The sequence below is a fragment of the Notolepis coatsorum genome, assembly GCF_963971535.1.
Source record: "Notolepis coatsorum genome assembly, chromosome: 3".
Taxonomy (NCBI): domain Eukaryota; kingdom Metazoa; phylum Chordata; class Actinopteri; order Aulopiformes; family Paralepididae; genus Notolepis; species Notolepis coatsorum.
The window spans coordinates 206082795-206095354 of NC_140167.1; the positions used below are offsets into that span (position 1 = coordinate 206082795).

The 12560-nt window shown below is 43.6% G+C and overlaps 1 protein-coding gene across 1 annotated transcript; it reads left to right on the forward strand.

The window, feature by feature from the left end:
- Positions 1–2157: 2157 nt before the first annotated feature.
- fam163ab (family with sequence similarity 163 member Ab) lies at positions 2158–10285 on the forward strand (the record flags this gene model as incomplete). The annotated part of the gene is made up of 2 exons (XM_084310396.1): positions 2158–2250; positions 9893–10285. The coding sequence occupies 2 exons, from the start codon at positions 2158–2160 to the stop codon at positions 10283–10285; spliced, it is 486 nt and encodes a 161-aa protein (XP_084166522.1).
- Between the last annotated feature and the right edge of the window lie 2275 nt (positions 10286–12560).

Below are 12560 nucleotides of genomic sequence, written 5' to 3' on the forward strand. Positions count from 1 at the left end.
TGACCCTCCCGGAGCTCGGATAGGAGTGGGTCTGAGACGGCCAGAAGATGCAGAGCGTAGGGGTCTTGAGGGTGTGTAGTTAGAGACCATTGACCGGAGGTAGGCGGGAGCGGTTCCCTTTGCCGCACGGTATGCCAGGTCGAGGGCCTTGAAGCGGATTCGTGCAGCAATGGGGAGCCAGTGCAGGTTCTTAAGAAGTGGGGTGACATGGGCCGACTTCGGTAGGTTTGAGATCAGGCGGGCCGCTGCGTTCTGAATGAGTTGAAGAGGCTTGGTGGCAGTGGCCGGGAGGCCAGCGAGCAGTGCGTTGCAGTAGTCGAGGCGGGAGATGACTGTTGATTGGACGAGGGTGGGTTGAATCTGTTCTGGAGGAGCAGATTGTGCATATAGGTGTCAAGAGTGGCAGGGAGAAAGGTGAAGTAGGGAGGAAGAGAGGTATATGCCCTTTCAGACAGCGAGCATGAGAATGTTTTCACCACATCATTGTGTGAAATACTGCAACTTAAAGAGGAATTCTGCCAAAATATACCTTTAGGTTGTAATTCTGCAAACGGTAGATATTATTTTAGTATTCTGTAGATATTTGTGTAGATATTTCTATAGATATTTCAGTTCCTTTTTCTTTTCTTTTTTTTTTCTTGCATTACCTGTGATGGCTGAAAGAATACCTGCATTACATTGAATTAATTATGTATGTAGATGTTTAATATATAGGCATATGAACATGACTGTCCATAAGATTTTCTTTCAATCATTGCGGACAATATAATTCAATGATGTCATCGCATTGCATTTCCCTTATTTTGAGACTCATAAATCAACAAATAAATCTTGGCAAATGTTAGGAAAATGTTTACTTGTGCAGAATTACAACACAAAAAGCTTGTTGTTGGACTGCCCCTTTAAAGTTGGACCAGCAGGGTGATGTGTTGGAGTTGTTGTAGTCTTTATCGCCATCTTGTGGCAAGTAATAGACAGTACGTCAGGTTGTTTTGTGTAATAATTTCCCCCCACTTTTTCTTCCTTTATTTTTTCCAGAGGTCCAGAAGGTACCGTGTATCTGTCCATCAGCGTGACCTTTGACCTTTGACCTTCTGACTGGTCTCTGTTTTTCCACACCTGTCCTTCAGCCCTCTTCTGATGTAGGTCCTGTGTTCGTTATCTGTCTGTCTGTCTGTCTGTCTGTCTGTCTGTCTGTCTGTCTGTCTGTCTGTCTGTCTGTCTGTCTTTCTAACAGTCTGTCTGTCTGTCTGTCTAACAGTCTGTCTGTCTGTCTGTCTGTCTGCTTGTCTGTCTGTCTGTCTTTCTAACAGTCTGTCTGTCTGTCTGTCTTTCTAACAGTCTGTCTGTCTGTCTGTCTGTCTGTCTGTCTGTCTGTCTGTCTGTCTGTCTGTCTGTCTGTCTGTCTGTCTGTCTGTCTGTCTGTCTTTTTTAACTGTCTGTCTGTCTGTCTTTTTTAACTGTCTGTCTGTCTGTCTGTCTGTCTGTCTGTCTGTCTGCCAGTTGTATATCTATGTGATATACTGTAAAAATAATACTAATAACAATAATAATAAAAGTCTGTTTTATTTCCTTCCAATGCAGGTGTTAAAGCACGCTTTGCTGAACGTGAGTATTGCAGTAGTTAGTTATAATAATCTAAGAACAAATAATGTATATAATAACATTATAGGACTAATACTTATTGATAATACTTATCAATCTGCGCATGCAGAGTTCGGGAGTAGGTGTGGAAAAGTGACTATAGTTCAGCCGAGAAAGTGCCGATCGACTTGGGACTGGTTTTTCCGTGTTCAGGAGACTCAGGCGTATAAGAAAGTCTATTGGATCATGTCTCCAGCGCCCCCACAGCCGTAGCTACAACCACTTAATGTCAAGGCTCTCATCCACATTCATTCATTTTCTCCCCACGCTCTCTCCTCCATGAGCTCAATGTAATGGAGGTGCAGTGGTCCATGACCAATATGGTTAAAAACAACTGTAATTCTGGACTGATATCACACTATTCAACATGTAATATTATGTTGCGGTGGTCTATAGCAGCAGCTGTATTAGTGAGGTTTCTATTTTGATGATGATGATGATGATGATGATGATGATGATGATGATGATGATGTCACTTCCTGTGCCAGCAGAGTTTGATGGAGAGCTGGTCGGATGACAGCTGGAACTGTTGTCATTACTGGAGGAATACTCGCCACGGTGATACTCCTGTGTATCATAGCAGTGCTCTGTTACTGTCGACTCCAGGTGTGTGTGTGTGTGTGTGTGTGTGTGTGTGTGTGTGTGTGTGTGTGCGCGTGTGCGCGTGTGCGTGCGTGTGCGTGTGCCATCATGCATGCATGTGTTTGTTACATGTAGTAATAAGCCCCCTCCCTTCTCTCCTGTCTTTATACTTTAATGTCAGGATTGGGGGGGGGGGGGTGTAGGACACACACAGACACACAAAAAGGGGAACCCCAGAGGGGTAACCACTGGAATCGCTGAGCGAGGGTGGGGGAAAATACAAGAATAAAATAAATAAAAATAAAAGCTGTAGGAAACACAAAACACCAGTATAAAATAACTGGGTACAAATCCCCAAATAACCACCACTGCCTAGCAGTTGAAAACAACAAGAAAAACAACGGCACTAGAGACAGAGAAAACCTGAGAAGCATGAGCTTGAGACACTCCTACTATTGAGGGTTAACATGAAATGGACAACAAGCATCCAAACACAGTCAACCAAACCTCCTTAACACTTTGGTCGCCAGCCAGAAATCCGGAAATGACAGCCACTGGCCAGGATTTCTGGGTGATTTTGGCGATATCTCATGATCTTAGCGGAGCTATTTCTATATTTTATATTATAACTATGGGGAAATGGTTTGGCTCATTTGACGACGACGAGTTGATGTACACTATGAAAAAAACCGTTTGTTTCTGCATGTCTTCGTTCGTTCACAATTACAAGTTAAAAAAGGTAAATAGAGGGGGAAATCCAGGCGGATTTCCTAGAAAAGAAGTTACAGCCCTTTTTATGCGAGCTGCGCAATTCCTCGTTGCTGCTGCTTGAAACAGACGAGACAATACTGCACCAACATGGGCGGGGGGGGGGGGGGGTGATAATAGTTACCGAATGTGTTATAAAGCAATTTAGACTGGGGATGGATGGATTGGATGGATTGATTGATTGATTGATTGATTGATTGATTGATTGATTGATTGATTGATTGATTGATTGATTGATTGACAGTCTGACTGACTGACAGTCCGACTGACTGACTGACTGACTGTCAGTCAGTCAGTCAGTCAGTCAGTCAGTCAGTCAGTCAGTCAGTCAGTCAGTCAGTCAGTCAGTCAGTCAGTCAGTCAGTCAGTCAGTCAGTCTGACTGACTGACAAACTTGAAATGCAGTAATACTATTATATCGATCAGGTGGGAATATATTGTATTGATCAGGTTAGTAGATATTGTACCGATCAGGTATTATAGATCATGTGCATGCAATAAACAAAAAAAAAACATTTTGACTGTTTCTCATTCATGTACTGTGCATAATCTGCTCCTGTGTTGTAGACACTGTGTTGCTCTGTACCTACCTGTTTTCCAATTTATTCGTCCATACATGATAAACACATTCATAAAGTAATAATATCTTGTATTGATAATATATCAATTAGTTTCACCTGGAAATACTACTACCTTATCAACCACCATGCCTGGCGCTAACGAACAAGTAAGTTATAACTACTGGTGTAGGTCCAGAAAACATTATTATAAAATACAGAATACTTTACAATGCAGAAAACTTGAAACTTTGATGAAGTGACATTTTTATTTCACAATATGTTCAATAAACTGGGTGACAGTCATCAGTACCAACCATTGTTGCTGTGCATTAGACACATATGCTGGTAACATTCACAGTATAAAATTATGGTAATTTACCAAGACAATACCTTATAAAAAGTGAACACTGGATGAGAACCAACCATTGTTTCTGTGCATTTAGACGTTTGCTGGTAACATTCACAGTACAGGCACGTCACATGATCAACTACAGGGCGTATCTTACAGTTGGTCTCTCGCATCGATGACTGCATTGTCCATTGATAAATGGATGAAGCGCCAGATGATCTGTGGACCAAAAAATATCCAATACAGGCTTCCAAAGTATATAAATAAGAGGCCAATGGACTGCATTAGAAAAGTGTGGTACGTTACCTACAGTATATACTTTTATAAACTGGGTGACTGTCAGCAACCATTGGTTCTGTGCAAACGGTAAAAATGAGGGGGGAAAAAGATAAATAAAAAAAGAAACTATATACACACACAATGCAAATGATGAATGGAGTTGACACAGCTAGATCACTAACATAACGTCTCATCTACAAGTGGTCCAAACATGCCTATGCAATATCGACAACCGTGGCCCAAATACATGTGTTCAACGCATTTGTCTTGTACAGAAAACAGTGCAACTACCCATACACTATACTATACTATACTATACTACTCTCAGCTAGCTATACTATCTACCGGAGTGGTACACATGGTTCTGTGTATCACACAATGATGGATTATTTAGAAGTACTCTGTACTTCTGTGTGCCGGATTATTTAGAAGTAGTCTGTACTTCTGTATGACAACTAATAAAGAAACTATTTAGAAAAATCCTTCTTTGTGTGATACAGAGTGAAGCATTTTTCACGATGCAGGGGGACTTTGCACAATGTGCAAAAATATCTGATCTCGCCCCTGAGGCCACGCCTAAGGCAGACCCGACATTTCCTACATGGTAGCTTTTGCTTGGGGGTGGCTTTGTACGCCACCATTACATGTTTCCCAAAGCCACCCACTAATCTGCTCTGCGGGTCCCCCAGTGGGGCCCTAGGGTCACGCTACCTGTCACGCCCCACCTGCTCAGCCCCTGCCTCCTTCTCACCCCCACCGCCGCCCTCCTCCTCCTCTGCCACCCCAGGAATCTTCAACTCCTCAGCCCCTGTGTAGGTCCGCGCCACAGCCCTGGTGTACCGGAAGAGGTTGTGATAATACCCTTGTGGGTGCCTGGTTCTGTACAAGACAAAAGAGTTGAACATACATATTTGGATCAGATACAGCACAAACTTTTTGGTCCACTTTCCAGTCTTACGTGTACACGGATAGTACGCCAGGTTTTGATCCAGCTGGTCGACGCCTTTCATAAATTTATTATACGACATGATGGATGACGGCTTGAGAATCTCCACCCTCACTGCTTTGCCCTTCTTCTGCTTCTGCCACACTTTTGCCATTTCCATGGTGTCCTCATGGAAGCTGGTGATCGTCTTCACGATCCTCTTATCCCGCCATGCCACGATCATGACCTGCTTGTTGTTGACAGCAATGCGCTCCCCCACACTGATGTCAGCATTGGTCAGGTTCTTGATGATGGCTGCCTCCCCCCGGTGCTTCCTGAGGGTACCACAGACGTCGGTCCTCAACTGTCGGAGTCTGGCACACATGCTCACGGAGTTGTAGAAATTGTCCATGAAGAGTGAACGCCCGGCCCCGGCCAAACATCCAAGCAGACCGACGACCGTGTCCCCCAGGTTCGCGCCATCCCGGCAATATGGCTTAAAGGCGAAGCAATATCCTGTGCGTGATTCGCACAGGAAGTATGACTTGATGCCATACCGGGTTGGCTTGTTGGTGTTGTAGACACAGAAAGCCAGGCGGCCTCGCCATGCCATCATCCCCTCGTCAATGGCGAGCTCACGTTCGGGCTGGTACAGTTCCTTGCACCTCATGTTGACATGGTCGACTACAGGGCGTACCTTACATAGTTTGTCTCTCACATCTAGGGATGTGTTGTCTGCAAAGTGGAGGAAGCGCCAGATCAACTCATAATGGTTGCGTGACATGGTGGCTGAGTAGAACGGTGTGAACATCAGCATCAGTGGTCCAAAACATGTCCACGCGAGGCTTCCAAAGGACACTTCTCAGGAAGATCAGTCCAAGGAACTGCTTCAGCTCCTTCAATGTGAGGGCCTTCCAAACCAGTGCCCTGCTACTGGTTAGCGTAGGATCCAGCTGGGCAATGAACTGATCCGCGTAGAGGTTGGTCTGGGCAACAATGGCGTTGAGAAAGTCATCTGTCAGGAACAGATCTAGCCATTTTGCAGGCCGGTGCGAATTCAGTGCCGCGGCGTCCTGGAGCAGCCCCGGTTGGGATGTGAAGGGGATCCTACGAGGCACCCAGCCCTCACGAGACCAGGCATTCTCCTGGTCCTGACAGCTCGCCGACCTGCTCTTCGCTCCGCGTCGCACGCCACGACCTGTCAATTATACAAATATACAATTATCATAACACCCCTACTGTAGACAAACATTCATATACCACGTAGTTACAAACTGTGTGTGAGTGAATGAGTGAGTGTGTGTGGGGTTCAGATGTCAGAGCTGGACGTGGTGTGGGGGTCAGAGGTCAGAGCTGGAAGTGGTGTGCAGAGTGAGGCCAACTTACTGCTCTTAGATGTGCGCTTCCGCCCTGCAACGGGTTCCGGAATATCCCGACTATCATCCAGTTCTAGAATCACATGATGTAATACATTACAATAGGGCAATGCATTGTCCTTTTATTTACATGATATATATATATATTTATATATATATAGCATTATGTGTTATATTTTATGTACAATCACCTGCAGGAGTAGACTGTGATGCTATGTCGTGTGGGCGGCCATTGTCAGTCTCTGTGTCACTCTCTGCGCCAGAATCTGAATTGGATTGAATTCATTCAGTAAGTAAGTCTCATAAAACACAATAGTAATACATTTACATACATGAATGCAGTTAGTACATACCCAAGTAGGTGGGTGTACAACCACCTGACGCTGAGTCGGTATCGGATCCTGTAATGCACAGAAAATAAATCAGCCAGCTGTCTTCGAAACTAGGAGTTTACATATGTAGCCTAGCTGTGAGATGGTCTGCTGCAGCTGTTGGTATGGCTTATTCTACTAAACTGTAATCAAAAGTGCAGCCAACCTCAAGAATGGACACCTTCCTAAGGTGTTCATTTACCACAAATACATCAGGGGTGTTAGCTGTAATACTAGAGACACACACACACACACTTTTTGCAAAGACAACTGGGTGACGTCTGATTACAGCGTGTCAGGGGGGCATGCTGAGGCCCCAATTACACAGATAATGAAGCAACATGGCTCACACAACTGTGATGTCACTTGTTTCAGATCTGTAGGCAAATGGAATCTCTCCCTCTCTCTATCTTGCTCACACACACACACACACACACACACACACACCCTTGTAAAAACTTGTACTTCAAAGCCCTTGTACTTCAAAGTGATGCAGTCATGACCTCCCCACACACAGATGGCTGAAGCACATGTAGATTTAGAACTAATTAAAAAAATACAAAAGAACTGAATATAATCTCCAATAATTTAGCTGTTTGAGTTGAATAAAACAATTGTCCACGAATGCATCCATTTGAACCTGTATTCTCTTTGATGTACTTCAAAGTGATGCATTCTATTGATGTACAACAAGGCCATGACCTCCCCCCATATAGATGCAGAGCACATGTAGTGACCACATGCAAATCAAGGCCTATAGGACGATCTAATCTCCAATAATTTAGCTGTTTTGAGTTGAATAACACATTTACACGATAGTATACTTCATCGATTTGAACCTGTATGTATATACACAATATTCACATTGCATTCGTCAAAATGAGCTCTACACTCACCCTGCTCTCCGCGACCACCACCAAGGCCCTCGTTGTGAGATGAATCAGAGTCTATAATAAATAAATGATAACGTTGGTCGGCGAATATACACTGAAATAAATATGAACATGCATCAAAATGTGCTGTACACTTACCATGGTTATATCTCCCACCAAGATCAAGGTCGTCGTCGGAGGACTCCTGATCTATAATCAATACATACCGGCGTTGGTTGGCGAACTAGCGTTACATATTCACATGGACAGTACAGTATACAATGAATCCATTAGCGTTAGGTAAAGCATTATAAAATATACACGTTTCACACACACAATCACATCAACACGACCTTACCTGGTGGTTTCCAATCGGCGCTGCAGTCCGATTCATGAACAGTTGAATCGCTGTCCGATGAGTCTGAAGAAGACACTGTCTGCACAGCCACCTTCCTCTTCCTCGAACTGCGACGGGGAGATACGCTCCCGGTCCCGGGGCGAGACACGCCGCTGGGCCCAGCGACGGTCTCACGGCGCTGCCCGGTTGGAGCTACCAACGGCCCGGTTGTTGTTGCTGCAACGGGTCCAAACGCCAACTTGGTTTGAACAAACCGATCCCCCGTCGGCCTGTCCCCACGTTTCTTCCCTACACTACGTTTCCTCATCCTGAAATAATAATCTAAATGGAACAACTAACTGACCAAACTACCATTACTACTACTACTACTACAAAATACTAACTAGACTACCACTAATCCCTCACAATAGTACTACTAGTTAGCACGACTAGGTACTTCTAAAGCACAGCTGAAACCTTACAATTATTCTGATACTACTACAAATACTGTATAAAACTATAACTATACGACTATACGCTGATCTCAAAGTAAATATCTCTCTCAATCTCTCTCTCTATCTCTCTATCTATCTCTCTCTATCTCTCTCCCCAACAAAACCTCGTCGATTCTGGGACGGCGTAAGCTCTTATACCTGCGGTCAGGTATGCTGGCCAATCAAAGATCAGCTTCATTGTAGGCTGCAATATCATTCTATTGGGACCTAGTGTAATTTGAGAGGAAATGCAGTTTCCGGTTCAAACACAAGTCCAAAAGCTCCGCGGTGAAGTTCAGACTGGGAAAATGGAAAAAAGATGTAAACAGATCAAAGACGTGGTACGGCGTCTTTGGCAGAATGAGCATGGCGGGGAAAGACTTCGTACGCCGTTTTTGGCGATTAAAGTGTTAAAGGCACTGCACACCTGACACCAATCAGGTGGCAATCAAGCCCACACACCTGCCATGCCGCATGGCAATTAACTGCAGAGGCCTGTGATCGACAGCTGTCCCTCTACTCACAGAAAGACGAAATAGACAGCTGTCCCTCTACTCACAGAAATACGAAATAAAGCCAAAGCACCTTAGAATAAACTAAAATAAAACCCACATAAACCGTGATCCATCACACTTTAACTGTTAGATTTTATTCTGGGGCAAGAAAATATGACAATTTATGAATTTACATGACCAGGGAGAATGAAAAAGGGTTTTTAAGGGAATGATGAGAGCGATACTAAAGGTTTTAAAAGATGTGGGCTTATAGGGGCTTCACCTGCAGTGTTGCGGAGGGGCAAGAACGACTGCATGTCAGATCTTGTATACATTTTAAGTTACCGATTTAATGTGTATTAGTCTACAAGTTGCAAGTGCACCGGCTTGTTAAACTCAAACCATGTCTCTCTTTATATACATTTACATTTAGTCATTTAGCTGAACGCTTTTATCCAAAGCGACTTACAAGTTCTGTATGACAAGTCATCGGGAAGGATACAACTCTTTCATCTGAGTAACAATGTTCATCAAACAGTGCTGAAACTTGGGTGCTGCAGTGATGATGAGTGCATAGTACTAAAGACATATTAGTATAGTAGGTAGGTAGTAATATAGACAAGGAAGATTAATTAGTGGAAGAGTGCATGATAGTGCATGATAGTAGAAGACAAGAAGGTTAGTCGTTTTTTCTTCTTCTTTAATTTCAGATATTGATTGAAGAAGTGTGTTTTTAGTCGATGGCGTAAGATTGGTCGTGTTTCGGCTGTCCTGACTATTCGGCTGATATTGTTCCTACATCTTTTGCTCCTGCCCCCTCCTCTCCCCTCTGTGTCCTTAGTATTACTGCTGTAAGAAGAATGGGTCGGACTCTGGCTCCATCTCACAGCCCCATTTCGCCTGCAACGCCTGCAGCGCCCCCGGCCTGGATGGGGCAGCCCCCGCCCCCCTGCCCCTCTCCCCGGAGCCTCCCTGCGTGGCCACCAACCCCACCGGCCGCCGCAACTACTGTCCCACCTGCTCGCCCTACAGCTCGCCCTTCTACATCCGCACCACCGACGAGATGCGCAACGGCGGCGAACGCATTACCTACATGCCCACGCACTACGAGAACCAGGCGCTGGCTCTGCCCCTGCCCGCCGCTCGCGGCTCCCTGCTGAGGACGGGCACCGCACAGCGCCATACTCTGCCCAACTTCTATACCAACACCCATGCCATCAGCACTGAGGTGTGACCCTCCCAAAACGCCACCGCCACGACCATGAAGATCACTGTGATGTAGCCACTGAGGGTCATCGGTTGGACTTACAACCAGAGTTGTGGGTTTGATTCCCACATGACCCACGGGCTACAATTATGTGATCTCTGTCAGTCATTGTCGGGATTAAGTGACTGTTGAGTTTCTTTCTTTCTTTGGGGTGGAAGGTTAAGGGAGTTTGAGTCATTGAGTGAACTTTCTTTGCGGTGGAAGGTTAAGGGAGTTTGAGTCATTGAGTGAACTTTCTTTGCAGTGGAAGGTTAAGGGAGTTTGAGTCATTGAGTGAACTTTCTTTGCAGTGGAAGGTTAAGGGAGTTTGAGTCATTGAGTGAACATTCTTTGCAGTGGAAGGTTAAGGGAGTTTGAGTCATTGAGTGAACTTTCTTTGCGGTGGAAGGTTAAGGGAGTTTGAGTCATTGAGTGAACTTTCTTTGCGGTGGAAGGTTAAGGGAGTTTGAGTCATTGAGTGAACTTTCTTTGCGGTGGAAGGTTAAGGGAGTTTGAGTCATTGAGTATTTCCTCAGACAACTGTTCAAGAGATGATGTGGACAGAGGGACTTTATGGAGGAACTGGCAGTTTACTGATTTTCTTCCTGTCTTTATATCCCCAAATGAATATGCAGTATCCCCCCAGTATACCTCCATCAATGCAGGTAACCACTGTATCTTTAACATTTGTTGTCATTAAGAAGAAAATCCCTTTATGCTCCCGCTTTAAGGGCCATTCATCGTGTTTTTAGCGTCTAACCCTGTGCACGTCAGTTGACGTTCTGTATAGGACTTTAATCTTTACTGACCGAGGGCTATCTATGGTATGTTATGATTTTACCTATAGGCTACACCTGTTTGCTGTGGTCTGCCAAAAGAGAAAATAATTATATATATATATATATATATATATATATATATATATATATATATATATATATATATATATATATATATATATATATTTAAAAAAAATTATACTTATTGTATGAACTGTCTTGTACACTGTAGCAACTTTGTTTTATTTGGACAATGAATGAAAGTAAAACGCTTTTTTGAGAGTAACGAAAGGAGAAACAATCAATATCCTCTTGACTTCACGGACGGATGCAGGAAGGGGAGAACGACTGGAGCTTTCTCTATGCAAGTCCTGTGCACTCGCACCCGTGCAGGCCGAGGAGACCAGCCGAGCCACGCAGCTGTCCATCTCCCATGTTCTCCTTTCAACCCTTTTCATATTATCATGTAACTGAGACTGATGTTCTTGTCCATACCATCATTAAGGGAAATGAGATTTGATGGGAAAATAGGCTAAGAGCAAGGACGAGTAAATTTAACTATTTGAATTTGTGTGGTTGCCAGATTTGATACTGACCCAGTTTGTCTTTCTCTCAGATGTGTGATCGTGTGAAGCATTAAGTCCACTTGACCCCAGAAGAGCACCAAAGCTTAGCTTGAAACAAACCTTCTAAATATCTCTTCATTGACAGTTATGCAAAAAGTTTGAACTGTACATATTTCCAGAAAGCACCGAAAGCATTTCTATATAATATTATTTTGTGCTCTTGATCGATAGGGATGTCACTCTGGATTTATGCATTTTGAATTAGGGGTGTGATTTAGATGTACTGTAGTTTGTGCCATTTTGTCTACACACTCCTATACTCCTGTACTCATGTTGAACATTTGAACATGCAAATGCCTATGTATTTTCTTTCCACATTTTTTTGGCAATTATTTCATATTGTGAAATACAAATGTATGTAACTCAGAATTTACTACCCCTGAAAATTGTTTTGCAGTGCCCATTTTGAAAGTGAAAGTATACTGCATTGTTTGCCATACCCCCTTTATTATTTATTTTTGCATTTATATGTGAAATTATTTGAAAACACAGCAGGATTTAATGATTGAGCAAGAAAAGCAAGAACAATTATAGTGTTGAGTCATTTTGCAAGTGTTTCTAGGCGCATGGTGTTATTATCACAGCACAATGTTAATTTAATCGTTTTCTTAACAAAACAATTGCAATTGGAGCTCAATTGGAATGCCCCCGTCCTCTTTAAGTAAAGAAAAACATGTATCAAAGATTGAAGACTTAATAGTTCTACTAGCGAAAGCTATCAAATCTGATGATCTCTGACCTCTTAGATTTGGTAAAATAGGGAGATGATTCAGTGATTAATACCCTCAGAATACGTCACTATTATCTCATGCTGCCCATGCTACAGGAAGCCCTCTCATCTTCCGTTCATCGTGTTTT